General features: G+C 37.4%; 1 protein-coding gene across 1 annotated transcript in view; it reads left to right on the top strand.

Moving 5' to 3' along the window:
• Window positions 1–1,052: 1,052 nt before the first annotated feature.
• Window positions 1,053–24,959, top strand: part of ccbe1 (collagen and calcium binding EGF domains 1) — a gene marked incomplete at its 5' end in the record, with an annotated part of 30,738 nt that continues 6,831 nt past the window's right edge. The window contains 7 exons of the mRNA XM_079235166.1: window positions 1,053–1,156; window positions 1,252–1,332; window positions 19,845–19,897; window positions 20,155–20,289; window positions 22,108–22,245; window positions 23,421–23,518; window positions 24,769–24,877. Of these exons, the coding sequence (XP_079091292.1) occupies window positions 1,053–1,156; window positions 1,252–1,332; window positions 19,845–19,897; window positions 20,155–20,289; window positions 22,108–22,245; window positions 23,421–23,518; window positions 24,769–24,877 (718 nt within the window). The remainder of the gene's footprint in view (window positions 1,157–1,251; window positions 1,333–19,844; window positions 19,898–20,154; window positions 20,290–22,107; window positions 22,246–23,420; window positions 23,519–24,768; window positions 24,878–24,959) is intronic.

Here is a 24,959-nt window from a genome sequence, read left to right as displayed (position 1 = left end):
ATTTATTTCAAATGCATCAGATTTTATTCAGTACATCTAAATTAAATTAGTAATGGCATGCTCCAGCAATTTGGTCTTGCACTTCATGAAGTTTGCAGAACTTGTAAGAGACTTTTTTAAATTGGTACGAACAGAGGCTGAGCTATTCTGACTTCAACCCCTCACATAGCTCCAAAAACATGTATTAGTCTTTCATTAAACATTTCATTAAGGATGATGACATAATCAGGGTTATCTTTTAAACTTCCGAAAGCTCCTTTGGTGGCCACAGTAGAAATGCAACTACTTTGCATTCTGTATTTCGCTGAATTTCGAGTGTGGCATGCCGCTTTTAATATTTTGTGAAATCTTGTTCTATCAATTAATGAATAATGTATGCTTACAAATAGAGGTACAATACATGAACTACTTTGAAATGTATTTGTGCCGATTTCTCTGATGCATTTTAGTGTGTTGGATTTATGAACATCCACTCAAGTGTCAGACAGAATTGAATAATCTATCAAATTGATGATGAACATATCACACTTATTCATTCCTTATTGAGCAGTCATTCCACTAACAGCCACGCGGTGGCAGCAAAGACGCAGACGTCATGACGCACATGGAGCGCTCTACTGGAACGTACGTGTGCGTGTACGGTGTGCGCGCGCCCTCAGGTGCTCATGCGCTCGCGCCTGTGTGGGGTGAGAGATGGGGTAAACGTCAAGAACTCTGTAACGCCGGAGAGAAACGGTTGAACAAAAGGTATGCGTGTGTGTCAGATAACTCCTTAGCTTGAATAAAATATAGTCAAGGAAGAAATAGTAAACAAGATAATATTATAATAATAACTTGTTTCGGCTTCCGGTTTCTTAACCATGACATGTCATAAATACGGGGAAGTTACCGTGACAGTTGACTCAGCTAGCTTACTCCGAAAACAACGTGGGGAGTGGGAGGGTCCGCCGTTGGGCTCCACCACTCCAGTCCCAGTAGTTGTAGCTGGGAGGTGGAGGTATAACCATTACAAGTGTGCATTACTGTCACCTATAGGCGACTGGACCGATGAAATGATACTAAAACACAACAGAAGTCCTCTTCTGCTCGCCGTCACCTGCATGTACTTCTCGGGAGGTTTACTCTGGTCCTACCAAGAAGAGGATGCCAGTCGCGGGTAACTGCGGGACGTGTGCAACAACAAACATGACAAGAGGACTCCTTGCATGATATGCAGGAAAATGCTAAAGTTTGAAATGTTTTGTTTCGCAGAGAGGAGTGCGCAGAGAATAATATTTCCACTACAAAGTACCCCTGCATGAAGGCGAGTGGAGAAGTCACAACGTGTTACAGGTAGGAGTGATTAATGTGGTTGGATTATATAATAGTGTGAAATTATCTAGCTGTGATTTGTAGTCTCAGAAGTGAGTGCAAGATGTAGCTCTAACTTATGTTTGGTTTAAATGTGGAAACTCATATGTATTGTGTCTCACTCTGGACACAGTTGTGCCTTGAGAAGTATGGAAAGATAACACAAAATTACTAAATTGTGTTGCCCGAGGCTGTTTATGGCTTTAAATGAGAAGGCTGTTAAACATCCTCTAGTGTTCCTTGCCATGCTTGTGATTTATTTATTTTTCATTGAATCTACTACTATTTATCTACCTATCTAAAATGTCTGCATCCTGCAGTCTATCATTACAGATGTTACAAAACTCCATTAACTTTCAGATATTATATCATGATGTATCTGGAAATCAAGTCATTTCTGGGGAGACGTTGGTAGATTTTCCTCTTCATCATCCTTTTGTGAATTTAAGGGCTCATGGCAATACAAAAATCCCCAAGCCTCCATATTGGACTATACAACTCTTGACACTGGCTTTAATTATTGCAGTTCACAGACACTGTGGACACAGCTCCTGTCTGAGGCTACGGATTAAGTTGTTAGAACCTAATCTGTCTTCATTGTGAGGGGCCACCTCACAGGCATAATGAAAAAACGAAAATAAGTTTGGTCAGAAATCTATTCAAATATTGACTGTGTTCTTCCCTAAAAGACAATTATTAATTTGGGTATAGAATAGATCAAGTTTACAGCAAAACAGTTTAAAGGAGTTAAAATGTATACATTCTATTTTCCCAAAAACCACACACTGCTTACAGGGCTCCTTTAAGATATATTTATTAAATGATGGACAGGCTGTCGAGATCGGTGTACTGTTACTTACTTCGGAAACAAAATATTATTTCGAGAATTCATTTTGTCAATCATCTTGATTCATAGCAAATCTATTTCTGTACGTCCTTATCTGGGAAAATGTATCGAGAACTAAAGTAATGCCAGATTGTTGAATATCTTCTTCGGGAAGTCTTTCCAAATGTAATCTTTGAAAGGTTTCATCTCTGCATCACTTGACAATCTGCTGGCCGTGGTACAAGCACTCAGTGACATCCTGTTTGATCCTCAAATCCCAAACACATTCTTAACATAATTATGTTGGTTTATGGTTATTGGCTGCGGCCGCAGTTGTTTCCCACAATGTTTATTTAAGGAAGAAAAACTGTTTTCAGCTAAGAGCCAAGATAATGCAACCTAGGTGCATTTCAGTTCACCTGCCCGGTGTGAGCTGCTGCCTATCAGCCCTGCAACGGGTTAGTAGAGAAGTCTTATTATAGTGCCAACAACTCAGATTAATGATCTTAATTTGATAAGGTGAATGTTGCATCATTTACCAGTGCAATTGCGCCATGGCATGACTGAGATGCAGTTCAAAGGGAACCAAGCGTGATTTAGTTGGCAAGACTGATGCCAAAGAAAAATATGGCATTCATAAGCTCTCTCTAGAGTATCAGTGTGTCGGCACATCCCGGAACATTTAGTTACTGTTTATATCTTTTTTTAAACTGTCATATTAATGTAAAAGTTTTTTATACTTCAGTTTTAGTTTAATTTTGTCTGTAAACTGCAGAAGTCAGATTAGAATCGGTTTGCATACTACTAAAGCAGAAATGTATCATAATGTTAAAGAGCTGTTGTGTAATAGTAGTGCAGTAGAAAAACTACAACAATATACAATACTTACCAACTACACAAACTTATTTGGGGATAACTGCGAAGGTAATTGTCTGTACATAGGCAAATAAAGTCAACAATCCTTGAAGAGCCTTTCAATGCATATCAGATTGTTTCTAGAACACAGAAAATTTGTTTTTTCACATTTTGGAGAAAATAAACAAACAGAATGTAAACCGTCAATCAATGAGCTTTAGAGGTGTATTTTGTGCACTTGGACTGAGCCAGCCTAGCTGTTAATCCCCAGTTTCAAGTGTTTATGCTAAAATGAGATAATCACATGAGAAGATCGATGCCACTCTCAAATGTGTCTGTTCAATATGACATCAGCAGCTAACTCCCTGCAAGAAAGTGATCAAATGTATTCTCAAAATGTCAAACATTTCAGAGGCATTGAAATTCAAGTCTTCTGTATAGGTCTGGTGGAGAGGAGAGGACCACATGAAGGACTTTTTAACAGTCCCCCTTTGACGATGGCATTCCACTGTGTGCACATTTAAACATTCATCCTCGGAGCATTTGTCATATTGTGAAACAGCACCATAGGAGACACCAGAGACCCAGAGGATACATGTCCCGGTACAAGAGAAGTACCAGGACCTCAGCTGACATATCTGTCTCTCTGACAGGCAGGCACATTTTCCTCTCACCGTCTTTCTAGGATGTTTTTTTATAGTTCTGCTTATATTTGTAGTTTTAGAGGGTAAAATATAGGGTTAAATATACTTGGCTCAAAATAAGATGAGAGAGGTTGTGCAGAGTTTTTGTTCCAGAAGTTGCACTTAAATTATGACTGCCTTTTGATTGCAACACAAATGCTCTACTGAAAGCCAAATAAGTGTTTGATTCAAATGATAAGGTGTGTGCTGTTTGTTCCAATTTGGCAACAGCTTCAGTGTTAGGCGGCGGTCACTACTGTTGCGTTTTTCAATGTACCTCCCCGAGATCCGTTTCTCATCAGCATTGACAGTAGTAGCATTAACATCTTTATTAGCTTTTTGTTAGCTTGGACATTGTGGTTATCATTGGTCATGTGAATCATTCTCTTTATCCTCAGTGTATTTTTTCCAAACCATACTGTAGTTGCTGCTGCTGAAAACATAAACCGATCACTTTCTGTGTCCTTGTGTCACACAAAGCAAGAATATTGACTTAGCTGGGCAAAGGCACTGAATATAGCCCAGAGAAGATTTTTATTTGAGCCCATGTTGCAGATTTGAGAGCCTTCCAGATTTTACTCGGCACTTATCCAGCAAACTTCATAATCCTGCTCTGCGAGACAGACCCCCTGGTGAAAAAATACCTGACAGCGGCTGTTAGCAAACAGCACAAGTATCATATTACATCTCTGAAAATGCAAGATGAGTGCCAGATCCAGTGTGTTAACTATCATAGGATAGAGGCACATTAATAATATTTGTTTATAACTTCTCTAAGGTGACAAGAGGGTAGATGAAACAGTGATTCCATTGGCTTGATTTATTGTGTATATGATTTCGGCCTTACCTACTTAGTGAAGGAAGTGCTTCTCTGGAAAATAAGCAGAACACAGTGAGAGGGAGTCTTTCCACTCTACAGCTGCAACAGTTATACGTAATTGATGTGTGGCATTTGTAAGTGTGGCTTTGTTATTTTTCCAAATAATTTTGGTGGTACTAAGCATTGTGCTGCGTTCTCTCCCCCTTTGTCCTCTGCTCCTGTCTTCCTCTGCTCTGGAATTCAGGGGAAACTGGTTTACACAGTAAGGAAACTGTGGATAACATTTCTTCAGCCCCCCCTGTGAGACATGATAGTCATGATACTTCTCGTGCACTTGACTGATCCAAACAGCATTGTTTGTGACTCGTAAATGGCCACCATCAATGCATTCCAATGAAATACATTGGAATGTGTTCAGAAGTAATTGTTGTTGTATCTCTCGTTTTTACTTACTCCAGTTCTGCATTGTACCATAGTGAATCCAGTGTTTGTAAAAAAACATTCCATTGACTGCTAAATGAGTAATTGATTTACAAAAATTCGTGATTGTTCATCTTGGCTACAAAGCTTCAAGTGTTTCTTGTTTCCTTAGTTTTCAAATCTGTTTTTTGCATCAAATTTAAAATATATTCCACACCTTGGAATTATCTTCTCAGTTACACTTCTGTTCCTTCTCCCAATTCAAATAGCTTTCAACACAAGGAATACACTTGTGAGTTTTCTGTTGCCATATTGTCATCCCTCCAGTGATCGTAGCTGAAGGAGTTCAGCAGGCCCCAGATGGTCAGGTTTTCTCCTTGCGGACTGCTACATTTCTGATACAATTATAAATGTTCTGCATTCAAAAGTAGAATGAGTCTAGATTGTATGGACTATATACACATACTGTAGCATCTTTCAGGAGAACATGCAACTCAGTTAAGCCCAACACGTTATAATGTTACGAAATGAATGTCAACTTAGCCATGGGCACACATCCACTATTGTAATGACGTTATTTGATAGTTTGGAGTCCTTTTAAAAAAAAATCTCTGCTCATACTGAGGTTCCTGATACAATTACACATACAGTATGATTAGTTATTAAGCACTGAGAGTATTCCAGAATGAAAGAATGAAAACCATCTTCTGGAAAACTGATGATTGCACACGACGGAGACGGAAAATATACGGTCGTTTAAAATTACTCTTTTGCGCTCTGTCTCAGGCGTTTGATGTCTCTTTTATTACTGACTAATCTAGTTATCAGCCACCTTGTGTGCTGCTGGATATGCGTCACAGAACCAGTTACCAGACTTGATAAGTATACTTGTCTTGTCTTGTCTTCCTGTTTGGACAGAAAAAAAAGAGCAGCACAGTGTCAAAAGATTTTGTCAGATAACCCGAAAGAAAAACAGCAAACTGATCATACACTGTTGTTCTGTTGTAAACAATGTTTTGGTGGTTTCTACTTGAGGGCTTCCCAACACACAGAGGCTAACTGCCAAAGCAGGAATATTTTAGATTTATTGAAACCACATCTGGAATAACTAAAAAAAACATTTAGCTGAAAATGTATTTTAGGAATGACTACATGATAAGCTATTGCAGTTTGGAAGACAAAAATGCATCATGCTAATGTAAATAAGGTGTCTGAGGAAGGAGCATGGAATAAGTCCAAACTGTTTCTCAACAGCCCTTTGAGTTTTCTGGAATTAACCTCAGTAGATGCCAATCAATAATTGCCTGAAATGATACACAGCACCTGGCGCTGTTCCCCAGTATTTTGATACTCTACGGAGTAATCAGAGAAAAGGTGAGAGAGAAAACAGTCAGTATAATGTCCATCATTGTATTACACAATACAGTATATTATCAAAGGCAGTAAACTCTTGCATATTACAATTCTTGCTGAATCTGTGTACTATATAACATATAGCCATAAGATCGGACTGAGGTATATACCATATCCCAAATTGATACATACTATCCTGTCAAAGAAAATATATCAACATCTGTTTTCTATCAATATTCAGAAAGAAAATACATATGTAGTCTGTCAACTATAGACTGCTGTATTACAGAGACTGCACTGTGGATATAAAAAGAGCTGACATTCGTTATTGCTCTTTAGCACCTGCACAGTTGATTGTTAAAATGATCTAAATGACACACAGGAGGAGGTCAGCTGTTGGATTAATGATCCATGACATACTTTGAATCTGTAATTATTATTATTAATATTTTGGTTGACTCATAGACATATCAGTAACTTTACCCTTAGTCAACAGTGCTATACGTCTGTGATGGGAAAATTCTCCCAAATGGAGAGCAGAATAAATTGAGTTTAGGGGTAAATGTTGACTTTTTCTGTTTCAACAAGTCCCCAAAATTAACTTTTTAAAACCTGATGCCACTGGGTTGGGCTTGGTTTAGACATGACCACAACTTGATTAGAGTTAGAGCAACAGCATGGTTTGGGTTAAAATTACTACATTGTTAAGTTTGGGTACCGTCATCTTGTTCAAAGTCAAAGAATATCCATTTTTGTTGTTAAAAACCAATTACATTTACTGTCTGCAGGAAATGGGAAACAAACTGTGGTCTCCTGTAGCGGAGTGTTTTGACCGACTTGGCAAGAATAAGTAATAGATACTCAGGCCGACAGAGGGTTTTGTCTTTTGGTATTGGGACAACTTCTGAAATAACTGAAACTGTGGTATTTCTTAAGAAGACATTATCCCTTTTTCCAGCATATTAATATCTCTGTAGGTCAGACAACCGTATAAAAGAACGAGTGGATGATCCTTTGGCCTATATGAATTTAGCCCAGTCTTTTTACTAAAGCCCTTTAGTTGGAGCACCGAAGGCCCCGTCTAACCACCAAGTTCAGGGTTTATGTGCTTATATGAATGATTGAAATGCTTATTCTCCACACAGGAAATAACTTGGCTTGTTCTAGTTGTTACCTAGAGAGGAAATGTAACAACCGGGTTATTGAGTACATTACTTGATTGTTTGGATATTATTTCTCATTCACACTGTTGATTTATTATGTGCCTGTGTGCGCATGTGCATGTCCCACTTTAGTAAATACCCTGCACAGGTGAGATTATTTGCACCTACATGTGCAGTTCTGGGCAGAAAGACCTCATTTGAAATAAATCATTATTCAGAAATGGGCCTCGCTTCATATTTTTTTCTCCTTTTTATAAACCGAAAAAACATGCTGCAGTTCATATTGTGTACTGACATCATCACATGAGTATCCCCCAAAGTAATTTACAATGCAAAATCATAATACCCATGCCTTTTTAGAATATTAGTTTTTCCTAGAAATGCCACGAAAACATTTAAAATGTTCCTGTTTCAACAGAATAGAAGTGTTGTTTGTCTTGTTTTTGTACTTCAACTTTATTTATGAGTATCACTTGTTTTTCCCAAATGCCTGTGCCCAGTCACATGAATTATTGGTCACTTTAATCTGTTAACTTGTCCCATAGAAACATTATTGCTGTTGATAATGATACTTCATAGGACATATGCCTTGGAGCCAGTCATTATTGTGTGTCACTTTAATGCACCATATTATGAACAATATTGTTATAGCCGTTGAGCCAATTGGTCGTGAGTCATTTCTTCAGGTCCTGTCATTAATATATCAATGAGTGTACTGCTGGAAGTTCTCACTGTTGAACTGTGTTGTGAGTGGGAGGTGGAGGCAGGTTTTTATAACTGACATACATTCGTCATTCATCTTTGCTCCTGTAGGGGGGGATGTTTTGCAAAACATTAAAAGCATATCTGCATTGTTTTATTTTAGATGAGATGTAAAAGAGTGGTTTTAAGTGGTGATATTCCCTATAAGGGAAAGGATGAATCCTTAAAAGCACTGAGGAAGATGCAGTGAAGTGTAAATGATTATCGTGAGAGCAGGGGAGGACATGTTAGTGTTAAGGAGCATTCCTTAGTGACGTACAGCACAAGCAGCAGCAAACATCCTCTCTCTCTCCTCTCTTATTTCTCTGGTGCACTGCACTTAATGAATTAAAGTGATGTGATATAAATATTCAGTAGGTTTTCATAAATGTGCTATTGGATTCACTATGCCATATGTATATGAACATTATAAACACCAGGACAACCAATATAATCCTACATAATTACATTTTCTCACTTACCAAAAAAACATTTCTTTGCCTTCTTTCTTTCTTCATATGTTGTGTCATTTTTCCCTTTTGAATAATTGGAAACACATTTTATTTTACGATTCTAATCAAACATATCATTTTATTTGTAATTCAAATTTGTACCTTTTGCATTTTGCCATCTGTTTTCATTTATAGGGAGAACCTAATATGAAACACGTTTTACTGGAAAGACCACTTTACTTTTTAATCAGAGTAGTTTGACAACTGTTGTTTGGATGCTTTTGACCTGCTTCCCAGAGTGCACATTCTTCAGCATGTACAGTAGTTAGCCAGTATTGTGGAGGACAGGCTGTAAATGGAGATGGATGTCCTCCCTCTGTCTTCAAAGGCATGTACAGGCTGTGGGGTAAGCTATCTGAAAATCTACTGTAAAAAGAAATGAAGACTAAATGGGAAAATAAATCAAAATATATAACTACAGGTCATCCATCTGCCCTCCTTGCACCTATTGTGTAATCCTGAATCAGTCATTTCATATGGCGAAAGTACATGTGTGCAAAACGGATATAAGGAAATAGCATCTGTGTTAATTTATGAATTACTTTATTAATAATAATTTTAGGTACATGCTAAATGGTAGTTGATCCTAAACCAAATGAATTACAAGATCTTATTCAGTGTCTGGTGAGCTTTGAGTCCTTGTGCGGTCTGTTTCACGTTTCAGATCACATACATTTTTCCCTCTTCAACCCATGTATCAACTATTTTTTTCTGATATTTTGGTTTCTTAAAATCACACTCTTGTTTTCTTTGGCTGTTGCTCGTTCTCCCATCTGTTTCTTTCCACGGAGAACTGTAGTGTGGTCACGCTTTGGTCACGCTGTGGTTTTGCAATGGTGAAGAGATGTGGTGATTTGTAAACCACAGGCCTTTGCTCTGTATACTCAAGACTGCTCTAGCTGTATTCAAGATGTGATTACATTCAACCCCAAAAAATATATTTAAATAATATTATAGCATCACTTTGCATAAAAATTGTATTTGTGCAACTTTTATTGTGAAACGGTATCTTCTTGACAAGTTCATCAGCTAATTGAAAGCAAGTGTGTGTGTGTGTGTGTGTGTGTGTGTGTGTGTGTGTGTGTGTGTGTGTGTGTGTGTGTGTGTGTGTGTGTGTGTGTGTGTGTGTGTGTGTGTGTTAAACTTAATGTAGAAAAAAAAAAAATCTTGGCAAGTTGTTTTTATTCTTCTATAAGTGAAAGGAATAAACTGCTAATGTATCAGCCCTGAAGGACAGCAGCTAGCCAAAGAAAATGTCCGCCAGCACCAGTGAACACATACACCAGTCCAGTCATGTTAAATTGTAAACAGCTGCACAATTCAATGTTAATAACACATTTGGGGGAAAAGGCTTCATGTTTGGTGGCTTTTGGCTGTGCAGATGTGGCCCCTTCCATTGAGAATTTAGCTGAATTTTAATACTTGTGAGTCAATTGTAATTTAATTTAATGATATTCAGCACTATCAGTGTGCGTGTCCACCTGTCCAGACCATGTTGCACAGCGGGTATAGAGCTGCACCATGCTGTTTGAATTACACAGACATTTATCTTCCCTCTTAATGTGCCCTCCTCTCCCATGTAAGAAGGCTGGATGAGTTTAATTCATGAGGAAACATGGGCATTAATAAGTGTTATTTTTTATAATCTGAGTTGGTCAATGCCAGCTAATTCAATCCCTCAACAGAATATTCAATTTTACTACATGCAAGTATTAAAATAACATGAAAACCACATAGCCTCAAGTGGGTTTACATGTTACATACCACACATCTCAAATACCTCATGTCATAAGTACATATGAACCAGTTTTAAGGAGAAATATAATACAGTAAGAAGCTGACATGTTGATAATAATCTCCAGCCATGACGCAACTATAATGAAAAAAAAATACTGTTTACCGATTTATAATAATGACTTCAAATGGAAACACTCAAATTATTTTAATTTTTTTCACAAATTGACAAAAGATGAACACAATTGCTTTGAAATCGAATTGAAAAAACTATACTCATTTGAGTGTTAACAATTCCTTTTGTAATTATGTTAACAATTAGCAGTTATCCCTTTGCATAGCTTTATAAAGCGTAATGCAAGCTCCCAAGGATGATTGCTGTTAAGCCTTTTCTAGGTCCTCAGTCAATAACTATATTGATTTCTCTCGCACGTGCTGGCTTGAAACCCCATTGCTATGAGGCTTCAATGGATTGTATATTGATTGATTGTTTTGTTTTTTTTAGAGCTCTTTTTGAAACTAAACTATATATTATATATTTCTTGTTAAATCATTAGGAGGAGGTGGTGACACAATACACCAACTACTGAACCGTCTTAGCTGAGAGAAAAAAAGAACATCTGCTTTTCACATCTTAATCTTTTTGAATATTGTTGGAGTGAACATTACATTTCTATATTGTGATGAATGATATTACTTTTAAAAAGCCAAATAATCCCCCATAAAATACTGTTGATTTTAGTTCACCTTTCAAGAGGCCAGTTCTTCAGGGATCAGTTTTCCTGAAATCCATTTGCACCATTTGCATAGCATCACCATTCATTTTGCAGCCAGTGCTTCTTTTTAAGCAGCTTCTTCCCCACTCGGGTAATCTGTTAATAATAACAAATGAATTAAATGACTAATAATCCCTTCACGATTCTTTTGACACTTCCATGAAGTGTAGGTTGCACGCTTTCACAGTAACATCAGTTTTTGAAGGCGATTGGTGATATCTGGCTTGTGTCCAGTAGAATTATTTGAGTTAGAAACACATGGAAAGACTGATGACGGTTTACGTTAACAGGCCACAGACAGCTGTGCTATGTATAATTTCCTGAAGTGTCAGTATAATTGATATCCAACACCCCTCTGCACTTGTCCGCAGCTTTTTAAGTGAAAGTTGATATAAATGACATTTTTAATCTCTCAACTAAAGAAGACAGATTTCATTGTGGATTACACTACACATTTTTAGCGTGTGGTCAGAGTCAAATCTAATTTGCTTGAGGCTGGAACACCACTGAGGAAACGCAGCAAAGAAAGGCAGTTGCCTGGGCTGCCTCTGTTAGAGCTGACTGGTTGTATTTTGGCTCCAGCTGTCCACCAAAGCTGAGCCAAGCTGAAGTGCTTTGCTGCAGTAAATCTCATTGAAAAACTGCCGGTTTTGTTGGATTATGTTGCAGATGCCAGCACAGCAGGAGTGCAGTACATGGCCAAAGTGTCTGTTAACAACAGATGGATTGCAGAGTTAATATTGAGAACGGTCCTCATTTCAAGTGACTCTTTTCTGCCACACAAAAAGTAACCATTGTTTAGTTGTCATAGATTATAACAATAATTCATTATTTATTTTATTTATGGCTGCAGAGACACTTGTTTACTGTTTTTGATTTGTCCCAAATGTGAGTCTGTTTGGCAGAACACGGATTCAATATTTGTTTTCAATGAATAGTCCTGCTTTTTGGGAAATACACGTATTTGCTTTACTGCTAAGAGTAAGAGGAGATTGATAGCACTCTGACGGATATGATATATGAAGCTGGAGCAGCTTGTTGTTTTTACACTTTGTATGGTATAAACATTTGATTTTTGATGTTAATTACTCGTGAGCTTTCAGGGTGCTGGTAGACAGATTGTGTTACCTTTGGACAGCCAGACAAGTTGTTTCCACCTGTTTCCTTTCTTCATGCTAAGCTAAGCTAACCGGCTGCTGGTTGTAGCTTTATATTGAATGTACAGATATGAAAGTGAAATCAATCTTTTCATTGAGGTTTCTGCAAGAAAGCAAATATCCCCTGGTCTGCCTATATAAATATATAAAATACTATAATGACAGACGTTTCTATAACAAGCAGCAACAGTTCCTTTTAACTTGTGACTGTATTGTGTCGCTATATCCTTTGACAACAATGTTTTTTTTTTACATTTACCAGGCCTTCCCGTTCGAGTTGTGTCACAAGAGAACATGAAAATAAAAGGGCAAGAATTAAAAGCAGAGGTTTGAATTAGTGACATTAAATTGAGCGATGCTTTTGGACAATTTAACCAGACTGCTTGTTTGTTTTAAATGAGGGGCCTTACCGAGGAGTACTGTACCGAAGCAGTGTGACTGCCATGGGCTGTGAACACTGAGTTCAAACAGTCATTAACCAACAGGTTATGTTAATGTACCATGTTGGTGATCAAATGGGGCGCCATTATTCCTCTGGGCAGACATGTGCGCTCACTCACCCGCTCTATGCAGAAGAAACAGCATCGCAGAGAGCAATTCATTTTAAATGGAAGAGAGGGGATTTTATATAAGAAGATACTGTATGGAATGTAAAATACATACTAAATTAAGACACAAGATATCACTTCTTCTCCAAAATGTAAACAATCTAGCCTGTCTTTTTTTTTTTTCTAATATCATGCCTCCGTAGCATGGCTTCCTTGTTATATTTTAATTACTGTTTTATTATCTACATTTGCATTGGGGTTACTTTTCGTGGGCTATCCGAAAAATGTGATACATTTCTGTCGAATTAACAGCATTTCGTATTTAATACTTTGTTGGTCAGGACTGCAGCAGAGTTGGGCCATCCAGTAAGTATGGGATTCATGACGGGGTCCATACTATTTTTATGTGTTTTGCATATAATCGCTCTATTAAACCTTTTAGCCTCATTAAACTCCCAGTTTGGGTTTTATGAATTCCAATAGGTTGATGTCGCTGTGTGCCTGCTGGATGTGGTAGTAGTCTGTCGTTTTCCAACATTAGCCAGTTGGATAATGTGATAATACGTCAGCACTGTGTGTCTGGCAGCTTGTCTTGGAGTTCTTCTGCCCATTATTAGCTAGAAATGTTTTAATGCAGCTTGTCAAATACATTGAGTTAAGTTTTTTTAGAGTGAATCCTCAAATAGCAACTGTTGGAAAAACTCGGAGGTGCATGTGAACTATGTTATAATATATGTATGTAGGTATAATATTCTCTGCAATAATCGCATTTGCACAATTATCATTACTTTTATCACATATTCTATCTGGTGTTATCTTAGTACAACACCAGACACTGTTATATATTAAGCACATATTATTTGTTGTTGAGGTATTGAGCCAGTAACAACTAGCTCTATTCAATCCTCATTATACATTTCAGAGCTTGCATGAAGCTCTTAACCAGCTGAGTTATTGTTGGACCCTTCAGTCTATAAAATGTCCCTTTTGTCTTTACACTGAGTTATACTGCGAAGTGCTCCGGGGTTATAATTCTACAGCTGGTGTCTGTAATGGCCTGCCTCCAAAAGACAGATATCAGCTTGTGGAAAAACATATTTCTCCAACATGGTTTACCTTTTATGGCATCTCCAAACAATCGCCTGTAATTACATTATAATTACTGACAATAATGGGACATAATGCAGCATATCTGAAGAAACAGCAACACAATTAAAAGAGGAATGTTGGTGCATTAAGAATCTCAACTAAAAGTCTGCCGCTATTGAGAAAATGTTGGTCTGCAACAATCACTGATGTCTTATTCCTTCCTTTTCTGAGTGTAGTATTTTTAGCAGAATACATGACCTTTCCAAGAGTGGAGTTTTTTTTTTCTTTCAGTTTGGACGTTTTGGGAAAACACAAAGGTATCCATGAATTCTGAGGATGGACTCTCTGTACTTTGTTTTTTTAATGCGTCCCTATAAACTTGTTCTCTCCTCAGGGGTTGTTTTTCTGGCTCCAGCACTGGCAGAAGTTAACTGTCCGTCTTTAATATACTGTATTTGGTCTATTCTGGAATTGCTAATGTGTTGCTTAACTGTATCTCCTGTTTGTCATGACGACCAGTGTGTGCTTACAGAAAAAGAACACATTTTGACATGCTGGAGTTTTATTTCCAAATGACATAATGTAAATCTCCAGAACAAATGTCCGAACCAGGAGGCCTTACAAACTGCAGTGCACCTTTTGTTCACTTATTCACATGACACTGTGGTGACCCCGAAACTGCAGAGAGGGAGTCTGATGTATTTATGTTTGTGTGTGTTGGAGTTTCTAAGGATATCTTGGATATTTGGAAAGTAGTCTTTTTTTGACAGCAGAGTGAGTTGTGATAAGTGTCAGGTGATGTGTAACGGGACTTTTGAGTATATAAGATAATGAGTGAGTTGAGAATGAGTTGACCCTTCTCGTGGTGAGCATATAATACTAAGTTGGCAGTATGTCTGCAAAATACCTGAAAGATGAACAGTTGTCTTGTGGATTACTATACAGTCTAGAATGCCAGTGCTCGAGTTTTGAGCGTGAAATTAGCAGCTAAAAAGAGAGGAAGAATCCAGGCTACATCTGGATGAGCTGAAGGAACTGAAAGCTGGAGGGAACTGCTGCCTCTTTGAATTATTGTTGATGAAGAAATGTCTGATTTAACAGAGGCTTTTTGTGCAAAATGCTGAATGGGTTGAGATTTTATTGCATTTTTTTCAATTTTGCAAAATGATTGACAGTGTAAAGAGGAGCCAGCATGCCCTGACAATATCAACAGCTTTAGAAAAGCAGCAAATCCTCACATTTCTACCAAATTATTGAATAATTAATAGATTTGTGTTTCTTTTATATCTTAATCCACACTATTTAGCATGGACAGGCTAATAAGGATGCGTGTCAGAGTTGTGTCCTCTCCACTTCTCTTGAGTGGAATGCAGACATGTTATTGTATATCACTGCTAGACAAATAAGCCTCCACTGAGCAGACTGCGTGTGTTGTCTCACAGCTGTGTGTGTTTGTGTGTGATACCCTTTATTTTTGTAATTGCTCTCCCTCTAAAAAAGAAGAGCATGCTGGGATGTGATGAACAGGGCCTCTCATGCGAAGGAGCATGTACTGGATGCATCTTTATCCTTGTGCGGTTTTTGCTCATGTAGTTGCTTCCACTTCAATTCATGTACGTCGGTGTGAATTAGTGTGTTTCCTTACAAGACAAAGCCAGACCAGGTCAGTCCACCATGTTGGTTCTGGGGAGGTCCGCTGTTTATAAGGTAATTAGAGCGCTTGTGGTTCAACCCGGGTGACTGAGGTCAGACTAATCTATGTCTAGATTTCAGGGAGGCCCCTGTAAAATGATATGCATCACTGGCAAAATTAAATAACCTTTTCGAGGAAAAAAAAAGGCACAGGTGGCAAAACAATCCGATTGTCTGTGATGTTTCTGAACAAGTGCAGGTCTAGTGCGTCTGAAGTTAAAGGTCAGTCAAAAAGCTGGTGTTATGTGTGTGTGGGCATGTGACTCTGGAAGCTCATTGAAATTCTTGTCAAAGTGTCATGAATGCTTTTGGGATCTCTTCCCCCCCTTGTTCTCTCACTCATGAATATGAATGAAATCCGCATGTGTTTTGAATTTGGTTGCTGATTTGCATAACGTACATGGGCACCTAATAAGCTTGCACAGCATTGTCTTCTGAGCTGTTGTTATGAAAAGTGCTAAAGCTCTGTGCATAATGACTCTGCATGGTCTTGTCGTGTGCTGAATATTATTAAGAGCTTCATCTCTAATTACCCATGAGTAATCTTTTGGATAGGATTTGTTCTGTTGGATGCCAAAACAACAAAGGCACATTCATATCATGCTCTTTGACTGTCCCCTAGTGTGTCACTGTGGACAGTGATTTAGATCTGAGCTGTTTCTGCTGTTCAAACACAGTGAAAGGAGCTGAGCTGGACTATTAAAGCCTTTAAAGAATCAATGCCAGATATTGACTCAGTCAGTTATTTCAGTATAAACAAAGTTGAGAAAATTGTGTCCTTTTTGATTTAGTATTGGCGTGCTGTAGCAAAGGTAAGAGTTTATTCACACTCTTCATACAGACTGCATTTAAGTGTTTCTTTATAAAGAGTTAAGTTGGCCCTCATTATGGGAAAGTGTTACAATTTGGACTTCAAGCTACTTAAGCACTTTTGAAAAGGTGTATTTGGACTGTGAGTACTAATTGCAGACTTAACCATTGACATGTAATTTTACGAAGTAGCCAACAGTATAACTGCAGTACATTAGTTTTCATGTTTTTTTAACTCGACAATAACACTTAAAAACACATTTTAGGAAAATGTCAGTGCTAACATATGGCTATACGCCTGGTGTGTGATGAGAATATTATTTATATGTATCAGCAGTTTATCTCTGAGACCTAACAGATTTTCTACCCCCTATAAATCGTGTAGTTGGCTTGAGGTCATTTTATTGCTTTAGTGCATTGACCTTCAGCCTATATCTATCACCCAGTGTCTTTATGTTGTTTTAACCTGCAGACAGGTCATATCCTTACTATCTTGTTTTGCCTGTCAACCTCTCCCCTGGTCTGCCTGTTTTCATGTCCAAGTGTCAAAATAGAAAAGGTTATCGAAGGGACAACAGAAGAATTCAACCATTTTAAATTAAATCAATTTTGTCTGAAAGGACAATTCCATTTAATACTCTCATTTTGTTTTAAACTGCAAAGTAACCAAATATAATTTGTTTATTTCATGACATGAGATAAAGTTCAATAAGGTAGAATATTGGTTTGAGCTGATGAGCATTTCCCTGAATTATAATTTAATAAAGATACAGTTCAGTAGAAAATAAACTTCAACACAGATATGAACCCAGTTTCCATGGGATGTTGCCTTTCTCATGATCTTCTGGAGACGACATGGATGTTTGTTTTCACATGATTGTCCCTGGTTATTTTGCTAAGCTGGCTATTTGCTATAAGTACCTTCTGTCTTCATGGGGATGTTATTGTGACATGAAATATCGGGTCACACAGGAAACCATCCTCGGATCCGTGCTCTCTCTCCCGTCCACAAACACCAAAAACGTCCACAGTTTGGCATGCACTGGTACATTTTACTGCAGTTGTGCAGTACTTCCAATCCTAATAAATATCCTACATGCATAAAACTAATTTAGGATGTTCTGGTAACTAGCTTTAACAAACTGCCATACCGTCCATAATAAACAAACATACTAAAGAGCTTATGAACAAGAATAATAGTCTACAGCATGCTAGCAGTTCTATGAAACTGTAATACTAACGTGCACATGCCAAAAGGCTCGCCAATGCTATCACGCTAATGCTTAACAGGTATAATGTATATATATTATGTTAACCAATGTATACCATGTTGTTCACCAACATGGTATATATTTGCTGATTAGCACTAAACACAAAGTACAGCTGAAGCTAGAAATGCGTGCCACACTATAGTTGATGTACGTCTCCTCAAAAATGTAACTACACATCGGCAACTACTGCACTTCATAGTAGGCTAACAACTTTATGAGGCCAGTAAATCACCAGCGTTCGTCAATTTGATCAATCAGATTCAATATCTGGACAACCTTCAATTTAAGATTCCCCCATACCTCCCGTCACAATGCAAACCACCTCATAGAGGGCCTCACAAGTTGCAATTGTTGCTCTCTTTTAGTATCAAATATTAAATTGTGTGATTGAAATAAATACTTGGCTGCTCTGTATACTGTACCCATGAAAATGACTATAAAAGCACTCGACTGGAGAAGGTATACCCATTAGATTGCAGTAATGCAGAGTCGGTAATTTACCTTACCAGGATGATATTTCTGTGATGATATTATATTATTTCAAAAAGCATGACTTTTTTTTTAAACGCGTCATTTGATTAATGAATAAAATGGCAGTTAGCAAATGGAAAATCTTACTTTAATAAGATAAGAAACTGAATTAAGAGATTCTTTGATTCACCTTCGTTCCATTCCAAGGCTCTAACGGGCCATTTGAGAAAAAGATCTCGGAAATCCATCTAAAATCTGTCTAACTGTTTAACTGTCTTCACACAACATATGCTGCTTTTTTTACTCTCTCACAACATTCCCCTCGTATTTTTCCTCATGTTTCATTTGTATCTCTTTATAGCTCCTAAGATGTAGTGTTTCGGAGCAATAATTCAGATGAATGGTCACAAGAGGATGAATCCTACTCACTTTGTTGATCTCTTTACTTTTCCTCTAGCATCATTAATTTGACATTTGTGGATTTGAATGAAATTTTACGTCAACTTTAGGATGTATTTTCATAATGAAAAGTGGAACATACATTTATGTTCTCCTCAGGAAGAATCAATACATTTGGTGATCCTATAACTGTACATTTAGCACATTTGATCATCAGGTAGAACATGTTGTCCAATACTAACTAATGAGATTCATTAAGGGCTAATTAGAAAATGTTGGCACGCCACCACACTCCGCTAACGTGTTGGTTGTACTTTCTGAACACCAGCTTGTTGTCTCATGATAGCATTCAGACTCGGAGCTGCTAGCATAGCAGAGTTATGTTGTCCTCGAGGGAACCTCCTTGAGCACAGATTAATCATGTTATGTAAAATAAATGTGTCAGTAAACTTAAATTGTTGTTCAATGCTGGTGAGCAGAGAAGGGAGAACTTTCATTCTGTGAAATTACCAGCAGGCCCATAGGAATGCCCCATCATCATAACAGCTCCTGAATGGAAGCTGTAAAGCATTACAGTGTAATCATTTTTTAGTACCATCGTCAAAGTGAGTGTGACTGCACTATATTGCCATGACTTCATGCTGTAATTGGATTTTTTTAACACCTCATGTTTGAAAGTAGCACCTGGTTGCACCTTTCCTTAGCGCTGAGTGTGAGTCAGGGGTGAATATTACCTCATGATGATGGGAATCGTGCTGTTAGAATATTGCAACAATATGTTATCATGGAGATGGTATTAATATAACTTAACACAGATGAGGACATTATGCCACATAGAAGACGTTAAAGAAAAGCATATTGGTTTGTTGCTTCACCTTAAAGTAGTTGTCTCTCTCCCCTACACACAAACACACACATTATTATTTGGAGTAATTCATCTATTCATTCATCATGGCCTTTATGAAATTCCATAAATGGCCATGTGGACTGGCCACATTAAAAAGCATTAAAAAGCACAAATGTAAAAAGACAATCACTGGATCACTACAAATTCTGCAGATCTTTATTCATGTCAAACATTATGCACGTCATATGGAAATATGATAGCTGTTCTGTGATTGTTGAAGGATTTTGATTTGCCTGCTGATATGTATGTCATTTTGATGTTTTACAGAAAGAAATGTTGCAATGGCTTCAAGTTTGTGTTGGGCCAGTGTATTCCTGAAGGTAAGATAAACGTTTTGTCTAGTGTATTTGTGATTATTCTTTTATTTCTATCCTATAAGTATTGAGTCCTGTAATATTTGATGTTCACTTAACTTTCTCATGTTTTTAACCTCACTGAATGTTTCCCAACCAACTCATGACAGGCAGATTGTCTAACGTTTTTTTTTTTTTTTTTTTTTTAACTGAGCAATCCTCCTTGTGCTTTCTTGTGTTCACACAAGTGAGTATGTGATGAAATGCCTTGTTTATTTCTGTAGACTATGATGTGTGTGCTGGCGCCCCTTGTGAGCAACAGTGTACTGACCATTTTGGTCGAGTGGTGTGCACCTGTTACCCTGGATACCGTTACAACCGTGAGCGCCACAGAAACCGAGAGAAGCCCTACTGTCTGGGTGAGCCCTTGTACAGCACCTCATACATATACTTCCTCTTTAAAAACAAGGATATGCCTTAAATGCTCATATTTGTAATGAAAATGAAGGTGCGGTCTTGGCCTGTCAGTTCGTACAAACTTGCACTATTCTACCTCTGATAGCAATCTTTAAGTACAAGAAGTCAAACTATTTCACACAATCTCTAGATAGTATTGTTCTGGTCATTCCAGATAGATAGATAGATAGATAGATAGATAGATAGATAGATAGATAGATAGATAGATAGATAGATAGATAGATAGATAGATAGATAGATAGATAGATAGATAGATAGATAGATAGATAGATAGATAGATAGATAGATAGATAGATAGATAGATAGATAGATAGATAGATAGATAGATAGATAGATAGATAGATAGATAGATAGATAGATAGATAGATAGATAGATAGATAGATAGATAGATAGATAGATAGATAGATAGATAGATAGATAGATAGATAGATAGATAGATAGATAGATAGATAGATAGATAGATAGATAGATAGATAGATAGATAGATAGATAGATAGATAGATAGATAGATAGATAGATAGATAGATAGATAGATAGATAGATAGATAGATAGATAGATAGATAGATAGATAGATAGATAGATAGATAGATAGATAGATAGATAGATAGATAGATAGATAGATAGATAGATAGATAGATAGATAGATAGATAGATAGATAGATAGATAGATAGATAGATAGATAGATAGATAGATAGATAGATAGATAGATAGATAGATAGATAGATAGATAGATAGATAGATAGATAGATAGATAGATAGATAGATAGATAGATAGATAGATAGATAGATAGATAGATAGATAGATAGATAGATAGATAGATAGATAGATAGATAGATAGATAGATAGATAGATAGATAGATAGATAGATAGATAGATAGATAGATAGATAGATAGATAGATAGATAGATAGATAGATAGATAGATAGATAGATAGATAGATAGATAGATAGATAGATAGATAGATAGATAGATAGATAGATAGATAGATAGATAGATAGATAGATAGATAGATAGATAGATAGATAGATAGATAGATAGATAGATAGATAGATAGATAGATAGATAGATAGATAGATAGATAGTTAGTTAGTTAGTTAGTTAGTTAGTTAGTTAGTTAGTTAGTTCCCAAGGGGAAATGTGTTGTCAGAGTAGCAGCGTACAGACACAAAAAATTAATATAAGATATAAAAACAACAGAGATGAAAGATACTGTATATACAAAATAGAAATAACTGGGATGAAAGATATGTACAGCGCAGAGTGTATTCATTTGGGAAATTAAATTAAGTTTAAACAGAGTATGTATGTGAAGTGTAACATAAACGTGTACAGTGGTTTAATTAATCCACAGAGGATATCAGCTGAGTTTGGCAAAAACCTTAGAGGTTTTGCTCCACGCAGAATATAATAACCCATGTTTGGGTTTGATGGTTTTCAAATATGAATTAAGTGCTCCATTGACTATACAAACACACTGCAATTGGGAAGAGGTTGTAATTATGTTTGGTTTAATTTGGCTTTTAACCCATGATCACATACAATTCATTACTGTTGAAATGTAATTTGTCTTCCATAATCGTTTACCCTAACAACTCTCAATGGACCAAATTGTGCACATGGAGGTTAAATGGATTAATTGTTTTTGAGGAATGGATACATTTTGATGTATCATATTACACATAGTCAATACAGTATGTCAAATATATATGTTCTTTGTCTCTCTCCTTCATTTTCCATCGGCCATGAAAACATATAGACATCAACGAATGTGCAGACGAAAACATGACTACGTGCTCTCAGATCTGCCGCAATTCTGTGGGGGCCTACAGGTGTGAGTGTGAGAAAGGCTATTTCCTGGAAGAAGATGGGAAAACATGCACCAAGGGGGAGAGAGGTGAGAATAGTATTTTTACTCGGACATCTTCTCTTTATTTAAGGACACACGTGACAGCGCTGTGGAGCTGAGCACACATTGTTATTTGGTGGGAGAAGAGGAGATGGTGGGGGTGCTCTGGTACTGCAAACATAGACACCTGGTAATCATTACACATCCCAGCTCCATGTGCATGTCAGAACATTTCTGTCTCCCAAATATACCGCTGCCCCCGTGACTCCTGGTCTTTGGATTTGCTGGATGCATTTAAGGAAAAGATCACAAAAGGTCCAGCCGATAATAAAGTATTTTTTGCCCCAGATTCAGTTGCAAATGAAGCATTCAGGGGCTACTTCCTCCCATGAGGGTATCTTCCATTTCCTACTATAACGTTTAAGGAGAAGCTGGAGAGTGAGAAACGATGGTTCATATATTCTTGCTCCTGCTTTATGTCCTGCTTCATAGCGTAGTGGGGAAAATAATGTCCAGACACTTCCACTCTTCCATAGAATAGATGCATTTGTAGAGAAAGGGCCCTTTTCCTACAAACCAGAGACAAAACCAAGCGACCTAGCTCTGTACATTTTATGTTGACATTTCTTTTTACAGCATTGATAGAAGTTTGTTGCTCACATTTTTTGGGGGTTTCTGAATAAAGAGTTCTTGATTCTAGAAAGAAATGTTCTTTGAAAACCATCTTTTTTGTAAAAATGTTCAAACATGCAAATTGTATTGCATCGCTTTACCCCCAAAAGAGCCAGTAGTCGGACATTAATTCACCGCTAGTCTTGCCAGGAGGCTCTGACAGATTAACTACACCACGTTCCTGTCTAAGACCAGAATCTTAAGTGAACCGCAACCCCCGGGTCTCACAAATGACAGTGATCCAGAGAGATACATCCTGCACTGTATAAACCCATCATCCCCTAGTTAGCTCACACAGTTTGCAACAACTCATCAAACTGTCACAAGACTATTACTGTGTGACTCATCAACCTCACTGTTTTGTATTTTGGGTTCTTCTAATTGGATTGCTTTAACACAGTTTTAAGACATACTTGCTTAAATCATAGTAAATTCTTCCACATATTTAGTCCACAAAGTGATAGGTTTTTCCTTTTTCTGATGATTTTCTGAATTAATTATTATCTGGTATCTTTTGTGAAAGATTTTTCTTCTCTTTTTTTTATTCCCAGCGGTGCATCTCTTTGATGTGATGAATGCTGGAACTTGCTCAGCCACATGTGACGATTTCCACCAGATCAGGATGTCTGTCTTGCAGCTTAAACAGAAGGTAAGAGTCAGAAAACAAATTGAAAAATATGGATTTTACTAATATTACATTTAATCTATAGAGTTTAGTAGTAATGCTACACCCCTTTTATCTTAAATGGTACTCATGCTTTTTTTATGTATCTATAGTTAAACACAAAATGGCCCCAGTGAGCATTAAACTCACCTTCTTTATTCAGCTGAATGTTAATATCTGCAGAATTGCCCCGTTTCTTTATCACCACCTGAAGATCTCGCTTTCTTACTAAAGAGTCGATGTCTGCCAGTATTTCAGAAACGGCAGCAGGCAAATTCTTACAGCTTCCTTGAGATTTGCTGTAGCACTTAAAAAGCAATAAATAAATGTCTTAACAGACTCCCTTCACTGTAGCTGGTAGATGTATTCCATAAGTGTGAAACTGAACAGTGGGGTTGCATTTCCCTGTTTGTAATCTTACAGGCGTCTGTCAGTGGCACTGAACACCTTCGGCTGTAACGCACTACACTTTGCTTGCAGCTGTGTGGTCTGGGTGCTCATTCTTAATGTTAATATATATAAACAAAACAAAAATACTGTATATTATTGTAGTATATGGTAAAGTATATTGTCATTTACTCGTACCATTGTAAGGTTAGAGAATGAATATACGATCACACTATGGTTCAAACCCCTGTGCCCAAGGTCACAGCATAATGCTCTCTGATCAGCAGGTGAACCACGACCTCGCTGTGTGTGTGGATATATGTCGGCGCACATACGTTCGTTTTTTTATGCCCTTGTCACATAGCGAGGTATTTCGAGTGTGTCCCTCTGGGACTGCCATATCCACATGATGTTATACTAAGATCAAAGATAACTTTTCCCGAGGATGTCGCTTAGCATACAGAGCAGGAACTCTCTTGGTCTTGCTGAATAATGCAGAGGGGTTGCCTGGCCCTCCATCTGTCTGGGTTACAGCTTGTAGCAGATGGAAGGTCAGCTTTCATCTTTAACTGGGTGTATCATTTTAACGTAATTTTACTGGAAGTGGGCCCTTCAGTGTGTAATGTCCCTGTTCTGTTGGACACTGCAGGGCTTTATGAAACATAATATGTAGAAATGACAACTAAATGATTGTTACACATTTGGATGTTTGACATCACTTTCAAATTAAGGAAACAAAGATAATGTATTTTAGTCGGCTATGTTTATTTGATTAATTCATTCAGTTATTGTAGTTGACTTGTCATTGACCTGTTCATTAAGTCATTATTTCTGCATCCATATTCAAGATGGCTATGCTGTCAAACAGTGCTGACGTCCCGCAGCAGATGACCAGCGAGAAAATCCTGACGTCGTCCATATTTTTGCCAGGGCCTCCAGGTCTCCCCGGTCCTCCAGGTAAACACATAAAATTAAAGATAATAAAACGATACCAGACTCTGCATAAGGAAACTGGCCTGAATCCAGCAGGGATAGTTTA

Source organism: Taurulus bubalis, assembly GCF_910589615.1.
Source record: "Taurulus bubalis genome assembly, chromosome: 19".
In the NCBI taxonomy this organism is placed as follows: Eukaryota; Metazoa; Chordata; class Actinopteri; order Perciformes; family Cottidae; genus Taurulus; species Taurulus bubalis.
The sequence above is the reverse complement of the archived record's forward strand: the minus strand, read 5'-3'. Positions and strand labels throughout refer to the sequence as shown.